This window comes from Apteryx mantelli, chromosome 16, assembly GCF_036417845.1.
Source record: "Apteryx mantelli isolate bAptMan1 chromosome 16, bAptMan1.hap1, whole genome shotgun sequence".
Lineage (NCBI taxonomy): Eukaryota > Metazoa > Chordata > Aves > Apterygiformes > Apterygidae > Apteryx > Apteryx mantelli.
The window spans coordinates 16,547,323-16,568,351 of record NC_089993.1 but is presented as its reverse complement, the minus strand read 5'-3'; the positions used below and the strand labels follow the sequence as shown (position 1 = coordinate 16,568,351).

Here is a 21,029-nt window from a genome sequence, read left to right as displayed (position 1 = left end):
TAAAGCAAGAGCCACTTCAGTTTAACCTGTATTAAAATATATGTGTCAAAATGTTATTCTTGGAATACATTTTGAGACTGAACTGTTGCCAGCAGGCTGGTTCTCCCTGTTTCTAAATTAGGTAAGACAGGGGTTCCTAAATTTTTTTGAGCAATGAATCGCTATTAGCTTTCAGAATTTCTTGCAAATTGCCATGCACTTTCAGTTGAAAACATTGTAAGCATAATATAGTTCCATGGGCCAGCTGTAGAGAATTTATTGTTACTTTGCAAAACAGAGTTTGGGAACCATTGATAGAAACCATCTGCTTGCCTGAAATTCTGTGTAATTGACTCCTTTTACTTCTTCTCTAGAAAGTGTTTTGTCATGTGGTTGTGATATTGAAATCAATTGAGTTTTATTAGAGAAGCAAGATTAAAACTTTTATTCTGGTCTCCTTTCCTTAAAGGAGAACCGTAAACTTAAAAATCTCACTTCTATTTAAATTGGCACCGATACTGTTATTGGTAATATGTAACTTTCTGCAACTCTAAAAGGCTATAAACTTTCACATATTAGAAATAAATAGAAAAATATATTCTGGACACTTTTTAGAAATCTTTTGTAAATAATTGTTTTGTTGGGATGAGAAAGGTATGTTCTTCCATGAACTGTGTGTTTCTCTTAAGATGGATATTTTAATCTAGTACTAGAGAAAAGAGAAATATTTAGGAGAAATTTGCGATAAACTCTGGCAGAAGGTTCATATGGTAACATCTTCATTTTTAAATATATATTATTTTTAACTGATTTTGCTTCTTTTAAAAAATAGCCTAGTTTCCAATTTGATGCTGTTCTAAGTATTTTCCTTTAACTGTAAGATTTTCGTTTAGGAAGAATACCTCTTTCAAATCTGATTATTGTACACACCTTTTTTCTGTAGGCTACATTCCTGGAACTCCTGACTACAAAGAAAAAGAAGATATGTATGATGAAATTATAGAACTGAAAAAGGTACAGTCTCTGATATTTATATAGTAAAAGTCATAGGGCTACTCCATCCGTCTGTAGATGTCCAGGCCTCATTGGTTCAGAATACTTTGGTTCCTACAACTGGGGAGATCAACCAAATATTTCTGAATCTGTAATGTAAGGTCTGAACTAAAATTGTGTCTGTTTAAGGCAATTTCATTGTTCTTAAGGTGTGATAGATACTTCTGAGTACTGGATGTGGAAGCCTTGAAGTATATTCAGTCCTGAACCCCAGCCATGGCCCTAGCTGGACACTGAAAAGGTTCCTTGCATTTGGTTTCTTTGCCCTCACCCCTGTTTTTTCTCCTGGCTGTTACTTGTCATGTTTTAACAATTTGTCAGTTGAGTCCTTGTGCAGTGTGTGAAAGAGGAGGACTGGGCCAGTCGAACACTAAAGATATATGTAGCCAAATATCTTGCTTGTCGTAGATCATTTTGGTGAGGTTGCCTTTCCATTAAACCTTTTCCTTCTGTCTTTGCTTTGTCACCTCCCTCATCTGTCAGTCCTGGTCCAGAGTGATGGCTTCTTTTTCTTTTTCCTTTTTTTTAGTTTCATCCTGGCCATTGTAATTGGGTTGTTATTGGCATCAAAACATGTTTCCCTGTGCAAACTCAGTGCATTTCTGTCTCTGAGATGAACCTGGTTTGGGGGTTTTGTTTTTTGTTTTTTCCCCCTCTTTTAGACAGTACAAGCTCAGAAAAATGAGGGAGATCGAATGAAGACAAAACTCCGTCGACTAGAAGAAGAGAATAACAGAAAGGATAAACAGATTGAACAGCTGTTGGATAGTTCCAGGGTGAGTTATAACTATCTTTTGTGGAGTAAAATACAGAGCAGGCAACATAGTGCTGAGCAGTGTGATCCTCTTTTCTTTGTCTCACTGAATATCAGAAATGAGTAGTGTTGGCTGCTAGGAATGGTGAGCTTGAATGTGAGAGGTAGTTGGTGTGAAGTGATTTCTGTTTTGTGTATTTCAGCTCACCATTCCAACTCGCCTGTTAATTCAGTTCAGGGGAAGATCATGCCATGCTGTGCAGATAAGTTTATTTAGCAATGATAATCTTCATTTCTGAAGGTAAAACTAAATTGCCATCTCTTTAGAGGCCTGCTTTCCGAGTGTTTTTGCCTGAGAGTAGAAGGGAGTCAATCTTTTGCACAGTGACTGATACATGCAGTCCTGAGACCTGAACCAGAGAGCAAAGGATGAATCTTATTGTCAGACCGATGAGGCTGAGAAGCATTTAGGATCATAGTCAGGAGATGTGAATTTCACTGAAGTCCTTCTGCCTGTTGTTTTCTATGTGCTGCTCTACATCTTGGGAGAAGTGTACTAGTACACTAGTACAGAGCATAGGGACTTTGGAATTTAAGCTGTTAGACTAGGAAATGATTATGAAGATGAGCAGAAGAGAAAATTATCTGTGGACAGAGAGTAGTCTGTAGAGTAAGGTAGCAAAGTCAGTCATTTACTTTATTGTCTTCTCATGCAGGGCTCTGAGCTGGCACGAGTTTTGTCAGAAAAGAAGGCTGATAATGGAAGGGTAACTGTTTCTTCACTAGCTTTTGCTTTGATGCTTTGATTTTTTTTTTTTTTCTTTTGCCAAATTGAACCACTGCTGATTAGAAAAATAAAGTGAAGTAGAAAAGAATAAACAATTAGGGAAGCATGTAAGCATTACTTTTATAGTCAGATAAGAAACCAGTAACAAAAATCTGGAATTAACAGTAACTTAAAGAGTCTTGTCACCATCATGAATCTGTTTGCATCAGTATTCTTCCTGTTATTTATTGCTCTGAATTTAGCAGGGTAATAGGCAGAGTTGTTTTTGTTTAATGATTGTGTGTAAATATTTTAAAGTTGGTTATATAATCATAGATACAAGTTAGGGATGATTTGTTTAGTGTTCTATTTGTTGCAGGATAGTAGGTGTCTGTATGGTTTACTGAATACTGAAGTATGCAAGAATAAGCATGTCTGATTAGGTAGAATTTATTAAGAGAGGGCAGGATTTTGGGGAAGTGGAACCTGTACGGGGAAACTGAGATTCTTATAGGACTGATGAGCTCTTTGTTCTTTCTGTAGGTGGTTAGTGCATTAAAGCAGAAAATTCTCAAGCTGAAACAGCAGTGCAAGGAAAAAGACGACACTATCAAGTATGACTTTGGAGGGGAGGGGCTCATATTGGATAAGATAATCAAGGGAATTTGAAATCCATTTTATTTTTAGTGTGTATTCTTTGGTTCCTTAAGTCAAATTAAACCCTGATCATAATGAACTCTGAGAACATCTTAGAAATTATAACCACCCAGAAATTATAAACTTGTATTGAAGCTTCTCTGCTAGTCTGGCTGGACTAATTTTTGCATTCTTGTATTTTCAGCCAATTCCAGGCAGACATGAAGACCACTAATTTGGAAGAAATGAGGATAGCTATGGAAACCTACTCTGAAGAGGTACATCTGACAAGGCCTTCAGCAGGTGTATGGATAAGAAGTTGTTCAGTTGTTGAGTTGAAGTATAAATAGAATGTTTTAGACATGTTTCCTCAGCTGCACCTGACATTAAGGAAATCAGCTATTCACAGATGTCCCCATAGCTGGAAAGCCTTTTTGAAGAAAGATGAGCGTATTAATTACAGAGGGGAAATAATGAAACTAATGAGCATCCTTAAGTGTAGTGTTTAGATGAATGCCAACATAACAGTAACCTAGTTTTTAGTGATGCCATCATTGCCTCTACTGCTACCCAAAAAATCTTGTTCTGGTTGTTACCTGCCAGACAGATGCACTGCTTTAGCGATGTCAGCTTCCTACAGCTAGCTCCTTAATGGAATCTGTGTTTCCTACTTCACAGGTTCATCGTCTCCAAGTCCTCCTGGCAAAATCTGAGACTATGAGGAAAAAGTATGTTTAAGTTTTTTGAGGCAAATGCTTGTGTATATGTGTTTGGTATATTGTTTGTATACCACTTTAACTGATGGAAAGCAACTACATAGGAACAGTTTATCTTGTCATTTAGATGGCTGGATTTGCTTTTTAGTACTACCATGGTTGGCTTCACAGCCTGGGCATATGTCTTAGTTGCATTATTTTTCTTGTTGATAGATAACTGTAACTTGCTCTGGAAAAGAATACTAAAACTATCTAAAAATTTCACAAAAGCTCTGAAACTTTATCTCTGTTAAGTAAACATCTATTTTACCCAATATTTGAACCTCTTCTGATACCACCGTTGATTGAAAAAAAAACTCATTAGGTGTTTGGTATTCTACACATAAGTTAGTTCTGCACCATGCTCAGGATGCGTGCTGCAAAGAAGTTATTCTGAAGTAAAAATTATTTTCCTGTGGTGCAGAGAAACAGATCCACTGCTCACGGTAGCTTTTGTGAGATATCCATATGTGGCGCTAGTAAGACACCATCAGAAAAACATCTAGTAGTGCTTGTCTTTGATGTGCAGGTGTACAGATGGAGATGAGGACAAACATGCTGTGAGAGACGCTCTAGAGAAGAAATAAAAATCAAAGCACAAAGGCAAAAGATAAAATTACAGTAAGAACAAAGTAAGAGCATCTGTGCAAGGGAATGTTAATAATCCAGCTGAGAAGAGGGTAGTAGCGTCTTGGTAGGATAGTAAGATTTGATACCATAGTACTTCAAAATTTGCTTGCCCTCCTAGCATTATTTTAAGTACAGGGAATTAGTTTTAATTTTGATTTGGACACTGCATATACATATTTATATGTGAAGCTGTAGTAAAGCTGTAGTGACCAAGTTTAATTTTAATTATTTTTTATTTTAATTTGGGATGTAATTATTTAAATTGATAGAAACTCATGGGAACACTTTATGGATCATTATATATACTAATTCTGTTTCTCTAATCTGTTGTCTCTTGTGGATTAAAAACTGGGATTTGTTTTGTCAGTGTTTTAAAATTTTTTCATCTCTTTTGGCTCAGGCATGTGGTGACTAGCCTCTCAAGGCTGAAAGCCATCACACTTAATTTAGTTACAGGTGAAAATGAGTCATCAGGTCTCTTCCTTGTCCTCATTTATTCACAGCTTCAAAAAGCAATGGTAAAGGCAGTCTCTCTTGATTATATGACTGTCAGTCTCTTCTTGAGAGGTCGAGCGCTGGAATAGCAAGTGATGTTGAAGGTCAGGACTATGACATATAGCAAGAGTTGTAGGAGTGCACTTCTTTCATGATAACCTGTCTACATTATTTCTAGCTGAAGCAAATGACATTTAGCTCCTTTTATCTGTGTTACACTGAAATATGACTATTTATATATGAAGCTGTAGTGTCCAATTGTTGTTTAAAAAGAGAGCAACCTTTCAAGCCCTCAAAATAATCTGTTCCACTTTACCTACCATTCCATGATTGTTTCATTTAGTTTTGGACCAGCCTAAAATAATGGCAGTGAGTGACGCGGTTATGATTTGTATCAGTTCTGTCACTTTCTGTTCTTTTTTTTTCCTCCCTCCTGTCTGGGACAGCTTTATGCATAGTCATCCGTGATATTTGGACAGATTTATTTGTTTTAATGATTTCATTACTCTTTAATTTCCAAGAGGTAGATTAGACCCAGTTTTTCATTCTGATATGCTAATTGCAGATCGTCTCCCCCTTTACCTTGTAAATGCTCCAGTGAATGGGATGTAAGATTCCTTCACAACCTGTTCTGTGATTGTCATTAGGAGTGCCATTTGTCCAAAGGTAGGTCCATGAGTTAGTTTAGACCTTTCTCCCTAGAGGGAGGGTTTAAGAACTTTCTCATAGTAATAAAGAACAAGTATTTCATCTCACTAGGAATCTGTTTTGTGAACAGACTTTACAACTTTGAACATCTGGAAGCTGAGATTTCTTCCTCCTTTTATTAGAAAATTAAAAAGGCAGAATCATAGAAATATATTTAAAGCAGTTTTAACACTTAGCAGGCTTTGCCTTTTCTGGTGCCTGTCATTCCCACCACATCAATGCTAGCTGTATTCTCCAAATCTGTTTCAAATCTCTCATTGATTGAAATATATCTTAAGTAAAGAAAGAAATTTCTCTGGGGTTTTCTTTCACAGGAATGGTTTCTTTTACATTCGAGTAGCATTCACAGTTATCTGAAAATACATTTCTTTGTTGGATTTGAGAATTATTCCTTTGTGTGTATCCTTTTCTGTCACAATCTCAATCTGCTTGTTAAGTGAAAGAGCAATTCGGAGCACATAAGCAAGTTTTCTGTCCTGAACAGGATTTTGGAAGTCTCTCCATTGCTTGAAGAGAAGTGTTGTTTAATCTGTGGCCCATAGATCACTGATAAAGCATTATAAAGTTGGTTAACAAAACAGTTAGAAAAACAAATAAAATTCATACAAACATCCTTGTTTATGCATTAGGGAAAAAAATAGAGCAGGGCAGGAAATTAAAGTAATAAGTTACCTGTCAAATTTTAAACTCTTCTTAAGTCGATGTAAATTAGAACAATTGTGAAGGTGTTGAACAAGATGGTCTTTGAATGTTTTTTCCTAAAAGGACAGGTAATTCCTCTAATCAAGTGTTGAGAAATGCTATGAGGGAGGGAGATGAGGCAGTTAACTTAGCCAGCTGACTTGAATAGTGGGGCTGCTCCACTCTTTCTAATATTTCTTCTTTGTTTTCTGCTTTTAAGTTAACTTTCTGTTCTTGGCCCCTTTTCCAAGTACAGAGGGCAGAGATACCCAAAAACGACTAAAGACCCTGAATGCTGCTGTCCTGAGATTATCCAGGAACATCAAGGAATTGCAGGATGAGAATCGGAGCCTGAAAGAAGATCTAGACAGAGTACTGAGCAGTTGTCCTGCTTCCAATAAAACAAAAAGTATGTGCTGAAAAATTGGTGAAAATGGGGCAGGGATTTTGATACATTTAAAAGATATGTTTCAGAAAGGGTGGGCAGGACCTTACAATAGCAGAAACGAGGGAATTAGGACAAAGATTGAGATTCAGAAGGGGTGAAGGTTGGAATGAGGAGTTTCTTATAAGAGTAGATCTCTGACTTGTGGGGATGCTGTTCCAGTCAGGCCTCGGCTCCCTTCATTTGGACTTGAGCATTTAAGGTTTCGCCGCCAAGCTGTTTTTCAGCTGTCAAAAACTGATCAATGTAATTGGTTTGTAATGAATTCTGAAATATCTTTGTAAGAAGTTAGATATTTCAAGACCATTCTTATTTTTTCATTGCTGCATCTTTAAAGTTGTGGTTTAGTGGTCTTTAGGTGGTCTTGCTGTATGGACAGAAATTTCAAAAACCAAGAAAAATGTTGACTCAATGATTTAATTTCATGTTTAAACCTTTGTTACTGTGTTTAGATTATAGTGAGTGGAGCAAACAGAGGCTGGTGAGACGAATTTCAGAACTGGAAAAAGTGAGTGATCAAAATCACGTGGCTGTCTTACCCTTCTTAGAGCAGAAAATACAGAACCACTGGCTTGTGCTCATGGCATGCAATCCTTCCATATATCAGGCTTGGGCATTTTGGCTTTTACATGTAAACTGCTATATGTGCCATGCTCCCCTCCCCACCTTTTTTCCCCTCATATTGTTACATATAGATGCAGGTTTTAGGATTAACTTCCATTTAATCTTGTTTTCTTTTGGCCCACGTGGAATCATTTTAAGCTAGATTTAAATTTGCTCTTCTTGTCTTTTCCACTTTGTTTTTCTGTGTAAATTTCTCCTCTTTAGAAAGTAGATGCCATGGAGAACGCCAGGCTATCATCAGCAGATAGTGAGACATTACAGTTACTCGCTGTGTCATCTTCACCTTCTGTAGACCTGGGTCATTCAGCCTCTCAACAGCTGGACCATGGTGAGGAATGTCAACACCTTCAAGGACTAGTGAAGAAACTGAACAGTGATAGGAAAGCACTTCAAAATCTCCTAGTCAGTAAAGAGTAAGTGCAGGTCTTGTCTGAGATGTTGTCCTTTCCTAGGTGTGAAATATTTCTTATTGCTGTATGAAGCTATGTAATAAGTTCTTCATGTTTTCGGCAAAAAGATGAAGCTTGAGGGTACATTCAGTTTTTTTCTTTCAAAAGCTTTGTACTAGTCCTATCAGCTTTGTAAAATTATGATATAGAAAAAGGGCAAGTGAGAGGATGGAAAACCAGAATTTCCATGTGTTTCTAAAATGCATTTCCAAAGCATGTTTTTTTGCCAACCACACTTAAAAGCCATTAAGTGTTGTATATCAATTTATGGAGCACTTCTTAGAGGTGTTTTCCTGCAAAAATTTTTTTCTTGTTTTTTCAACACAAGCTTTGTCCTCATCTGCCATTTTCTCCATTGAAGTCTGCCTTCTGCCATCTGAGGTACTATGACTTCTTTTCTCCTCAATAAGCAATTTATTTGCAATTTATTTTGCTTAGACTAGTTCTGTGTGTCAGTGCACAGGGACAGGCAGGTTAATCTGGCCATGAGCAGAGATGTGCACACAACTGTGTGTGGTTAATAAGATGCTCTGCCTCCTGTGCCAACTCGCTTCTGAACAAAAATGCATAGCAAGAGCATGCAAAAAGCAAGCACACCGTGTTTCTGAAGAAGGTATGTTTGCATTTTGTTTTGTTTAAAAGAAAATATTAAACATTCAGTTACCTTCCAAATTTGAACAAGCCAATTTATTTAGAAATTTAAACAAAAAAATAACTACTCTTGTTTGAAATATGAATGCCACAAGTATTGCTTAGGTTTCCTTATTCCTGTATAGATCAGAGATCAAGCAGTTACTGCAGGCTAAGGCTGAAGCAGATCTGGAGTTGCAGAAGTTGCAGGATAAGAAGAAAGAAAAGAATAAAGAAGAGCAGACATTAAGGTATTGTCTTCTGCATAGTAGTTTCTTTCAAAATCAAAAAAAATGCCTGTTAAAGTACAATTCTCTTCTGAAGTGGCTCAGAACCTGTAGGAGGTCATCTGAACTGTGGGCAGCTGAAGCAATTTTGCTTAAATGATAATGACTGTGATGGAGTAAGTTACTAGAAATTCCAAAAAGAGTGTTTAGAGGAATTGAATGACTAAAAAGTATGGCAGAAAAACAAGAGGATTGGGTTATAATAAAAACAAATAAAATAAGATATTTGGAAAAAACAAAGCTGACATATTGAACTAAGAGACTTTTTTTACCGCTTTCTGAAGAAAAACTGTATTTCTTTTTAACCTTATTTTAGCCTTTGCTTCTAGACACCTGTCAATATGTCATTCCATTCATTACATGTGTTCTGTATGACTATTGGTAATAAACCAATGCAATTGTGGCAAAAAAAAAGAAAAAGTGATTTCATTATTTCTTTGTAAGACAGGATTTTGCTACAGTTTCATGTTTGTCAATCATCAGTTCAGATCTAGATGCATTATTAATAGTATCAAGGGTAGCATGGTAACCTTGGGCCTTTTTTTTAATTTTAGCATAAGGCTGTGCTATCACATCTTGAAAATTGATGTTCCATGTCCGTTACTATCTGATATATGTATCATGGTATCCTGAGCACGGTTTCCTGCTTTGGCCTTAAAATAAAACAAAACAAAACAAAAATCCTGACCTTGTGACTATATGGTCAATATATTCAAACCAGTAACAACAAAAATTTCTAACTCTATGTATCTTTGCCTTATCTTTTTGCCATAGAGAGGAAATCCATAACCCTACGCAGAAAGTAGGACAATCAGAACCAAAGTTCGAGGAAGACAAGACACAAGAGGCAGATGATAAAATGGAAAAGCTTAATAAGGTACAGGCACAGCTATTCTTTTTCCCCTTGCATCTAATATCTTGCAAATTGAGCTGATGAAGTCTGTGTAGCTGCTAGATGCTGGTAGATATGTCTTTTTTTATCTGCTTTGAATTTAAGTTTTTGTAGAGTTGAGCTATTCATAACATCTTTCTGGATTTTCTGTTATCTAATAAATATAATCAAGTTTATAGGGCAGCCATTCTTCCTATGCAGGCTTAAATGGGGCCTTGCTAATCAACTGCTTATTTTCATGAAATATGAGGAAACTTGATATCATTGCAACCTTCCATCCCTCTTGTCAAATGTAGTTGGAGCTGGCCAATGGAGATGAACAGGGTTGGACAGACGTGCTTTTAGATGCAGTATGGTCAGATTAGTCTCATTTCATTAGAAACTAGATGAAAAGTATTACTGGGGATTTTGACCACTTTGTACTTAAAAATAAATAGACCCTGAAATATGGATAATACTGAAATATGAATAAAAATGTCCACTGGTTTAAGAGATGGCTGTTTCTTGGTATACTGTGCAATTTTATGAGAATTGGGTTTAGATTTTGTGTTATAGGCTGATGGATGCTAGATGATGTTTTGAATACCAAGTAACTTGAGTTTTAAAAAACAGCCAATAAACAGCATTTTTCCTCAGCAGACTATATATATTCTTGGCCAGTAACCATCCATTTATTGAAATGCTCCCATTATTTGTAATTATCACTAAGTTCCTACCAATTTTTCATTTTAATAGTAGGTTGTCATTTTTAATATAATGTGATCCATTTGCTAAACTTAAGCCTGTAACTCAGCATTTTAAAGGTTATAAATAAATCCTTTTCACAGAATCAAGAGTCTTTTTCAGACTGTATAAAATCTCTTGTTCCCCTACTAAGAATTTTACATCAACACATGAAATTAGTCTTTTAAAGATGCAGTTATAACTTCCATTTGGCAAGTGAGGTGAGACGATTAGTTTTGTGACTATAAACAGGCAGATTTTTGTGAGCATTTTGTTTTTTTTTTAATACTGACATTATGTATTAAAAATTTCAAATCTCACTAAGCCTTCATATGTTGTAACAGTGACTGTTCTCTGTTGTTTTGCCATGTAATTGTATGGTCAGCAATTTGGCAAGAAACCGTTTTATGCATTCATGCAGTGGTGTGGTAGGCCTGTGTGAACTGCAGCAGTGTGTGTGGGGGGTCTCTGTAGCCATCATAGATACATTTTGTAAGCCTAAGTTAAGAGAACCTGCAAAAAATTAATTTAGTGGGCACAGCTGAACACGGCTAATAATTGCCAGCTTGGTCTTTTCACCGTAACTTCTGTTAAAGTGCACAGTTGGGCTCTCTGGTTCAGGCATTTTGCCTGGTTATAGATTAAGAGCTACCTGGGTTGTTTCCCTAGCGAAGTCTTTCTCCAGCTCCGCTGTGATTCAGAAGCTGACTAATGTTTTAAGATTATCACTTGAGAGTCCTTCAGTATTTTTATAGGAAGTAGTTGTGAGACTGATGTGAATTCAGCCTTAAATTTTAGATGACCATATATTTTGGATGTCATCATTAGGAAGCAAAAGGATCAGATGGCCAGAGGTGGAATATGCAACCACAACTTGGGAGAAATAACCAGAAGAAAATCTTGTTTTGTTCTTGGTTGCTCTCTCTTTTTCTCTTTTCTCCTCCAATTAACTAATTTGTTCAAGATAGAAGAATTATGCCAATTTATACAAAGCTCTCAGTCTCCTTATTGTCACATGATGGCCAACTCATCAGTGAGCTAAGCAGTTGATTGGGGGCCACAGCTGCCAGGATGAGATGTAAGAAAACACCCAGGTTGATTAATATTAGTTTTTGGCAGGAAAGGATTACAAAATCAGGTATCCTGACATTAGTTGTCAGTCTGTCAATAACATACAAACCATTTCTTATCAACAAAGCCAGTAGGTTCCACTTTGGGAGCTCCCATTGTTTTAGAAAAATAGAAGTTTGCATAAGTGAAAACCTTCAGTTCCCATGCTCTGTTAACAACTAAAATGGGAACAGGAATGTGTTTTTACTATAAAAGTCATCTAGATGATGAGTTTGAACAGCACTATTCAGAATTAAAATTTGCTTCCTTAACTTCCTTCCACCTTTTAGGCAAGATGAGCATTTAACAACTTTCTGGTGTTGATTTCTCTGAGTCAGTTGTAACCTGCCTACCTCATATAATTCAAACTTGTGTGTTCAGTGCACTAAGTTAAGGGTTCTCCTTCTCAGTCTTCACTGGTCTGCATGCTTAAAGGCAAAGAAGATCACAGGAGGGAGCAAGCAGCCAAACTCATCCAGAGGCAGTGGAAGACGTACAGAAACAAGGTGAGATTCTCCTATTAGGAAGAGGTAAGGATATTCTCCTCCAATCTTGCTGTCATTTCAGAGTCTAGGAAGCACCTTCCTTACCACCATCTCCTCTTCCACCACCTTATTCAGATCCTCACTGCTCCTTCCTTTGCTCTTGCTCCCTCGGACTCTGTTGCTTGCTGCTGTGAGATGGCTGTTTGCTGAATGGGGGCATCTGGATGGGGCAGAGGGCCTTTGGAGGCAGCGGCAGTGCTGAAGCAGCGCTGCTTTTGTTACCTCCTTGGAGCCTCTTCTTACGGAGCTCCTGTCCACTGCGCCTTGGCAACAGTGTTAGCACTGGAGCAGAGCTCACGCTAATGAGCCCAGTGTGTTGCTGATGTGTCCAGGCCTTTAACATGCCACATCAGAGGAGACTCATGATCTCTCTCTGTCTCTCTTTCTGTCTCTCTCTCTGAGAACTGATTTCTTGTGGCACTGATGCAAGCTTTCCATGATAATTGTTTGACTTTTTCCCTCTTCCTGGGTACTCTGTGAAGGACAGGCTACTCAGTGCTTTTATCCTATATTGGGGAAAGTTTTTTAACTTTCTAATTGAGGGTAAAGGTGAACAACGCAATAGCTAAAGCTAGCTAGAATAAGGGGTACTGAGTCCTAAAGTTCCTGACTTTTTCCTTTTATTTCATTTTTTTTTATTAAAGAAAGTGTTAATCAAACATTGTCCACCTTCCATTGAGATTGCTTTTAAAATCAAATGCAGAAGTGTTGTAATTTCAGTAAAAATGGAACTTTTTCTTGAATTTTTGAAATGGTGCTGTTCTAATTTTTGGGAGTTGCGGTTCAGATAACACCTTTTCATCTGGGCTGAGTTTCTCACATAACATATGATAAACATCCAGGTGCCACAGTGCTAACGTCCATGCAGAGAGAGATGCCTGAAAGGAGATGCAATGTGACCTGGAATCCTAGCAAAGAGGGGGGAGAAACAGATATTAGGCACCTACACACCTCCTTTTATGAGTTACCAGAATAACATTTCAGAACTGAAACAATGTTTTCTTTTTTTTTTCTTGTATCAAGCTTTTAGAAAACAGCAAAATTTGTTAGAAAATGGAAAATAATAAAATGCTTGAAATAAGGAGGAATATATATAAAATACATGTAGTGTATATATACACTGTATATATATAATGTATCTATGCTTCTTCCAGGTCAGATAATGTTATACATAAGCATGTGTCTAAAATGACTGACTTCGGTAACTAAGTATGACTGAGAAGTTCAATTCTGTGCTACTTTAACCTTTGCACAAATCCACAGCAATACAGAAAGTTTTGTGGTCTGAGGTATAGTCAAATAGGACGAAATGATCTAGGACAAAGCATTACCATTAAATATTGTTTTATTAGCAAACAACATAGTGCTGCGTTTTTCCCATGTAGAAGACATAGGACATGAGGAAAGGCATGTTATTACTTCTGATCAAACTAAAGAGAAAACAAGTATCCACAGATCTAATTTCAGAAAGCTACTTTTAAGGATGAAAAGCTTTTCTTTCTTAAGTTTGGAGTTTGAGTTTTCAGGGGAAGATGGGACAGGTGTTCTGTTTTATGTGTGTTTTAATTGATTGATCTTTTATGATTTATAAGAAAAATATGAAACCATTTGGGGAAATTTTTGTTACATAAAACGTGTATATATGTGACTAACTCAGACATTTTCCATTTCAGAAACAAGAAATTGCTCTGGATGAGGTGAGTGTATTTATGACATCCAACAGAATAGTAAATCAGATTTAATTTACATCAAAGCATAAACAAATAGCTTATTTTTAAAGAGGTTTTGTTATGAGATGAACTGTTGCACCAAGAGCATGTTAGCTGTTCAGATTGACTCATAATCTACCTTGTGACATCCTGGTTTTGTTTGATAATTTGTCTAAACGTGCACCTTTTGGTTTCAACTTTTCTATGCTTGATTCCTTCTGAAGGATGAATGCTTCTGAAAAAGTGGAACAAAATTTGATACAAAGAGACAGGAAGGTGTTTTTGTGTTAGATAATTCTAATAATGCTTTCAGATTCTCTGTGATGCGTCTTTCCTTCAGAAAGATTTAAGGTAGGAATTTGAAGTCTCTGCTAAGGTGAAACATCTTTGAGTATTGTGGAGAAACTGAATTTTAATTTGACACACTGGTCACTTTTTGATAAATACTTTGCATAAAGTTTTTGATGAGGCTGTTTTTCAAATAACACAACATAGTATCTTACATTTATTTCTTCTAGAACATTAAAAATCCTGCCTGCAGAAATTAGAAAGAATTCTAGCGATGTGACCCAAATGTGCTGTTTTACAGCTAGATGATTTTTGTTGATTAGAATCGAGTAAAATCTCTCAGCAGAGAGGAAAGACTTCTGTTCAGCATAACCACTGCAATGTCTGCCAGACTTGGCTTGATTTCTGATCGTAACATAGCATCACAAAGCCTGCTGGGTAGCCAGACTCTAAGATGGGAATAGGAGCACAGTGCTATATCTGTGAAATATAGGCTACTGTTGGCAGCTAGAACTTAATTGCATTTGACAGGATCAATCATGTACAACTTCCCAGATTAAATTTAAACCATGGAGTTGTATGTCTACGGGGCTGGGTTTTTTACCCCTCACAGACTGGAGATCTTCTGGATTGTGGCAGAATACCTGTGAAGTAGTTAAGAGTGTCCCTTAGATGTTAAAAAAAAAATAAAAAATCAAGACCTCAAATAGTTCCCCCTGAGCAGGGAAAACAGTTATTTTCTCCATAATACTTCTTCTCTCTGGACTCTTATTTTAATTTGTAGCTGACATCTTTCAATGGAGCTAACATCTATTTCTTTTTTTCTGTGCTAGACGATTGTTGTGCTTCAGGCAGCTTTCAGAGGACATTTAGCTCGGCTGAAGCTGTTACTGAGTAACAGGAAGCATGATGCAAAATCTCAAAACATGCATAGTCTTGGAAACAAGGTAATTGTTGGGGAGAATGTGTATCCAGGTATAATCTGACTCAGTGTTTTCCAATTATTTTTACTTTACTATGTAAAGTACTATACTTCCAGGCCTAATTCTTTGAATCAAGCAGTGGTTTTGTTTTAATGCACTGGTTGGCAGTGCCGTTGTAATTCCAGAAAGATATTAAACTCATTCCCTAGCCTTCCTTTTCACTGTCTTTACTAAGCAGTTTTCTTTAGAAGTAAAGCTATAATTTCCTTGCATTATAGACTGCAACTAAGTCTCCTCTTTTCTGGGGGGGGGTTCTCCCATCAGCTTAGCAAAATAACCCTTTAACTCCTTAATATGGGGTGCCTTTGAAAGCTATACTTGCATCCAAGTGTTCAGTGAATCATTGTAGTAATAGTCAAACCTTCATCACCTAACTTTAGAAATAAGAATTTAGAAATCATCTTTGGCTTGAAAAGTAAAAGAATCTTGTATGTGGCACACTCTGCCAAAGGCTTGCAGTGTCTTCAGTTACATCACACTTTCCCCAGATTGCTCAGCTCTGAATGTGAAAAATTTTCCTTGCCAACTAAACATTTAGTTTCTGTAAATCATTTGCCAACTTATCTGAACATCCTTTAGACCCTGAGCGAGCTAAAATTAATTTGTAATTCTCCATCCAGGTTGTCCATCTGGTTGCATTTTACATGCGCTTTAATCTCAGCAAACTGGTCCAGTTTATTAGGCCTGAATACTCCTGCTTGATACGAGCAAAAAACAGGTCCTTTGTAGAGGCTGTCTTACCTCCTATGGCTTTAGAAAGTTTCCTTCCCAGACAATAAATGAGCTTTCCTTGCAGCTGTCTACTCTTTCATTAATTGAATACAGATGCTTCAAAGCTTGTACGATGATAACATTCACATTACTGCTGAGTTAGTGTTGTAGAACCTTAAAGATGGGAATATTTGCTCTACTGCCAGTTGATACCATTTCCACAATCAGGAGTAAAATTGTCAAAGGTTTTGTCAAGCTTCTGTGCAATTTGTAAAAGGTCAGTTTTCTTTGATCTGATTGCTCTGTAGAACTCCTGCATGTCTCCTGGGTCAAACTCTTTGAGCTTGTCTTCTGACTGCAAGGAGGAAGAGGAGACTGTGACATTCATCCAGTCCATTTTCAGGGCTCACTTAGCACGTAAAGGACTGCTTGAGGAGAGGTAAGTCAGGAATAAGTATTTCTGCAAAACGCAATAGCAGGGTTGTTTTTACTTTAGTAAAATAACTACTCTTTAAAAAAAATACAGTTGCTGTGAAATTCACTGCTATTATAATAGCTTCATGTAAGTGAATCTAAAGAACTGTTATGTAAAAGTTAAGGGTTATGTGAAGGAAGAACAGGGAACAGCTAGACTAGAACCTTGCTTGCAGCCCAGTGGCTTAGCTCAGCAAGAGTACAGTAATTTGCCTGTTTCTTAGGTCTATGGTGACTCTTGTCTTAAAAATTCCTTCTGTCGTTTACTGCTCTGAAAGTCTTAAATACTGACTGCCATGGTTACAAGGAGAGTCACACAGTAGTCTCCTCACTTCAGTGTCTGAGTTCAATTCAATAAGCTTTTACCTCTTTGAGACTAGCAACACAAGCAACTTTTCTGCGTACACGCTGAAGACGGACTGCAATTCCTGTTTTGTGCCTCTCGCTATGTAGTTTGTCTTTTTGCAGGCTGTCTGTCTCCAGCGCAACAAGTGAGAAAGCAGATTCTGCTATTAACATTAGGGAGAAGAAACCAATCTCACCAGCACTCAAGAAACGTTCTTCAGTCTTCATATCGCCTCTTCCTGGTAATCTCGTTTCCCTCTGCCTTCAAAAGTGTGTGGGCTTTGAGTGGGTGCACACAGAATTTTTGAAGAGAATATCTGCATGTGCAGGCACATGTGCACACGCACACTTCTACACTCTTTGTGTGCGTGTTGTTTTAATTTGATGATATATTGCTTATATTGGCAAGTGCAGTCCCTTAATAAAAAATAGAAGCCTTGACAGTATCGGTACCAGCTTCCTCACAGTGCTTTGCTTGCTTGTCACAGCTGTGGTTTGGAAGGTCTCTCTCTGGGGTGAATGGTAGTTTTCCAAGGAACATGGTGTTCCCCTGTGTGGCCTCTCTACTTCCTCTTCAGCCCTCCCCCTTGCTCTGTAGCTGTAGTATGGTACTTCCCACTGTGTTTTGGGCTCTAAGCTGTAGACAAGTTGAGAACATTTTCACCTTCCTAAGTTAGCTTCTTAAGGGGAGAGACATCTGGTAAAAAGAACCGTTCTAGTCAGCCATTTGTATTTAGTCGTGTTTTTCAGCAGTCTTCAGTTACTGCAGTAAGGGGGAAAAATGAGGTCTTGGATAACCTTGCCAGCTAGTACTGCTCTACTACGAACTGGGAAAATGTCGTTTTTTTTGTTTTTGTTTTTGTTTTTTTTTAAATGGCTTGTATGCAGCTTGGTTTCCTTCTTGAATTCTGCATTGCTGCCCATCTGAAGACAGAGTTAAATTCAAAGGGTCTTTAAAGGGGATGTTAAACGTACTGAGTAGAAAAGGCAAAACAAGGGTACAGATAAGACAGCTGTAGACATGCAGCTTCAAAGGAGTTAAAAATAAACAGAAAATGGCTTTTTCCATCCAGAGCAGAGTATTTTATGCTTTTATGGACAACTCAGAGGAAAAAAGAGCAGTTTTGAGAGTGACCTGAGAAGCATTGCCTTATTGTTGTCAGTGAGAAGCTGAGAGTCCCTGCAGACTTGCTCAGAAACAGAGCATGCTGTAAGCAGCCTAGGCCTTTCCTCTAGGATATGAGATGGGGAATCAGCCAAATCTGCCTGGGTTGTGAATACAGAGGTTACACTTCAGTGAAAGAAAATGCATATAGAAAGCTTTATTGTATTCCATACTCAGGAGCTTGTTATACTTCTTGGTGAAGGAGTAGATAGTACTTTTTTCTGAAGATGTTTTAGTTTTGAGTGATTTTAGTTTTGTCTAGTGAAGGTATCCAGAAAAGAAACCCCTGCAGCATCCCGTTTTGCCTAAGCTTAACTGCAGTAGTCATTGTTGGTATTCTCAGGCTAAATCTAGAGTAGATGAATTGTGAAATTCTGCCCAAAGAGAAAAAATCATTAAAAAAAAAAAAAAAGCCTTGTGCCTCTGAAGAAGTACTTACAAGACCCAAAGAAGGATGTAAGATGAAGCTTGTCTGGTAAATGCAATACTTTCACTAGTAGTAGAGCACTGTCACTGTTTAGCCTTGAAGTTTCCAAAGCTAACTTTTATTGCAGATGATGAAGACAGTAAAGTGATGAATGAAGATGTTTTGGAAGAATTTATACCAGAAGGGACAGAGAAGAGACCACAAGAACTCAACCTTTCTTCCTTGAAGTCATCTTCTGGTAAATATGAAAAAGGAGAGATTGAGAGCAAAGAGGGTTATATTTATTGCTCTTAATATGGGAGATGTTTTCAAATTTTGGGAAGACGGTAGAACTTAGCTTTTGAAGAAGCATACTGGATGTGTGTTTCTGTAACTGCATGAGTGCCTAAAAGCACTAGTTTTGGGGCATAGCCCAAAGTAGCTCTGCAAACTATTACTCTCGGTGCTTTGGATGGTTTAACCAAACTTTCCCAGAAGACATATCAGAAAAACCTACTAAAGGAAGCAGAGCATTCTAGCATAAATACCACCTCTGTGAAGAAATATGACTCCTTTGCAACTTGGTTGGTTGTAACAGGGTTTTTTTGCCATTTGAATCCATTTGGCTTCAACATGTTAAAGGTAACTAGAAGTCCCACATCTGTAATTCCTGGCTCATGATTGATGTAAAAATCCTCTAGCAAAATTGGCTTTTGGAGTAATGCACTATGCTGGTCATCCTGCAGCTTGGAAAGTACATTAAGCAAGGAGCTTGCTAAACAGCTGAGTGATTTAAAGCAGTCAAATTCCTTTAGCTTTAAGTCATGCAGCTGTTGAACAAGCTATTGCTTCTCTCTGAAAAGACTTATCTCCCAGAGAAGAAGAAGAAAAATTGAGAATACCTGTGGTGGAAAGAGGAATAGATAAGCAACACGCCATACACTGATCTTTGACACTGGGACAGAGGGGAAAATGGAAGGCACCAGACATGCCCTGGGTCTCATGACAAACTAAGAGGTTCCTGACAAAGAGAAAACCTCATAGTTCAAGAGCAACTGGAATGAGGAATAAAGAAAGGGGACTGCAACAAGCCCTGAATTAGAAAAAGGGTGACAGACAGAGAGCCTGTGGATGGAACAGAGGAATGCGAGAAGGCTGTTGTACAGACAATGAGCTCAACCCACAGAAGCAGAGAGACGCATGACTTTCTAGTTAAGTGAAATTTGGGAAGGGGGGTGAATCTGGGTCATGCCCACAAATATCTTCTCTGCATCAGTCAACAAACATATATAACAGATTTTCAGAAAGGTTTATGAGCCAGTAGTACCAGCAATAAGGATGAGTAAAGAGAGCTTCCAGAAGCAGATACAATAACCAGAAGATGCAACTCCAACAGTAAACAGGTATTATATGTGAAATAGCTTAATATTGACCAAATTGCTCTGAAGATTATACCCTGCTCCTGATGTCTGAGACTTTCTTGTCCTCGTCTTCAGTTTAATATACTTCAGAGTGACAACTTTATCTTTGTGTTTGTGAAGAGGTCAGCGCACTGATTAGAGTTGAAGGCTATATATAAATTCATTATGATCTCAAAGAAGCCTCAAATTAAGTTAACAGTTGTATCCAGAAAGTGAACAGTAATATGCAGAAAGAAATGCTGCTCTTATTCCAGATTGATGTGCGGATATAGGACATATGCTTCTTCCCTGCCACTCCTCTGACAGAAAGAAACTAGAAGCTGAATTTCACAGGCTACATTGTTGTTATATGTTCAGCTTTTTGGGAAGCAGCAAAAATGTCTTTACTAGTCTCTAAGAACTGTATAATAGTCTTCAAAACTGTTTTAGAAGTGCAGGTTTTGATGACAAGCAAAGCAGTATTGAATGCTATATGTCTTCTGTTAGTTTTTTTTTTAAACACAGAGAAAATACACAGATGAAAACAATATATTAGAAGGCCACAGTGCTAAAGCAGGATTATATGCATTTAATTTAGGAAATATATAAGGCTCTTTAAAACACACTTTTGTGTTTACAATTTCTCTCAAAATAATGCCAAAAGGATAGTGAAACTAAATGACTTATTGCAAAATCTATTTTCATTGAAAGTTTAAGATCATTACAAGATCTAGAGGTCACAGTGCAAGTTTGGCCTTGGAATGAATGAAGCAAGAGCTTGTTCAACAGCTGCATGACTTAAAGCTAAAGGAATCTGATAGCTTTAAATCACTCAGCTGTTTAGCAAGCTCCTTGCTTAATGTACTTTCCAAGCTGCAGAATGACCAGTGTAGTGCATTACTCCAAAAGCCAATTTCGCTAGACAGCTGTTAATACCTCCTAGCATAACACCATCCTCCACCAAGAGGAGAACTGGTACTTGGAGCTGAAAAATTGGTATTAATAGCTGTCATCATTTAGGTCATAGATCTCTTACAGAGGGAATTAAAGCTGCTGGTTCTGCTCATCAGATGCTAGGGGTCTTGTATGTGCCAGTTCGGTCCCTCTGATTTTTCAGTTTTTACTGCAATTGTTAGGGCTGTTCATGTCCTAACCTGTTCATGTCTTGAGCATTTCTTCAGATGTTGGATTAATGAGATGCATAGAGATATTATTAAATTGAATATAGAACCATGCATCCAAAAAATAGCAAAGAAGCAAAAAAGAAAAAGAAAAAGAAAATGGCAATACATGTTGTGGTCATAATTTTTTTTTCTTGTTAAGTATGGTAATATAGCATGCGAATAATATTTTTGGTATTTCATAGATGTAAGAAGGAAGGACATT

The 21,029-nt window shown here is 37.4% G+C and overlaps 1 protein-coding gene across 7 annotated transcripts in view; it reads left to right on the top strand.

Moving 5' to 3' along the window:
- Positions 1-21,029, top strand: part of IQCE (IQ motif containing E) — a 34,061-nt gene that overhangs the window by 3,478 nt on the left and 9,554 nt on the right. For all 7 annotated transcript variants that reach the window (XR_010885866.1, XR_010885865.1, XR_010885863.1 and 4 more), the window contains 17 exons: positions 923-993; positions 1,695-1,808; positions 2,503-2,553; positions 3,096-3,166; positions 3,394-3,466; positions 3,867-3,916; positions 6,709-6,866; positions 7,355-7,410; positions 7,731-7,939; positions 8,752-8,856; positions 9,667-9,769; positions 12,028-12,123; positions 13,836-13,859; positions 14,993-15,106; positions 16,162-16,292; positions 16,796-16,914; positions 18,392-18,502. Coding sequence is in view for 3 of the 7 variants with exons in the window: in XM_067306713.1 (XP_067162814.1) it covers positions 923-993; positions 1,695-1,808; positions 2,503-2,553; positions 3,096-3,166; positions 3,394-3,466; positions 3,867-3,916; positions 6,709-6,866; positions 7,355-7,410; positions 7,731-7,939; positions 8,752-8,856; positions 9,667-9,769; positions 12,028-12,123; positions 13,836-13,859; positions 14,993-15,106; positions 16,162-16,292; positions 16,796-16,914; positions 18,392-18,502 (1,656 nt within the window). In the remaining 4 variants the exon portion in view is untranslated. The remainder of the gene's footprint in view (positions 1-922; positions 994-1,694; positions 1,809-2,502; positions 2,554-3,095; positions 3,167-3,393; positions 3,467-3,866; positions 3,917-6,708; positions 6,867-7,354; positions 7,411-7,730; positions 7,940-8,751; positions 8,857-9,666; positions 9,770-12,027; positions 12,124-13,835; positions 13,860-14,992; positions 15,107-16,161; positions 16,293-16,795; positions 16,915-18,391; positions 18,503-21,029) is intronic.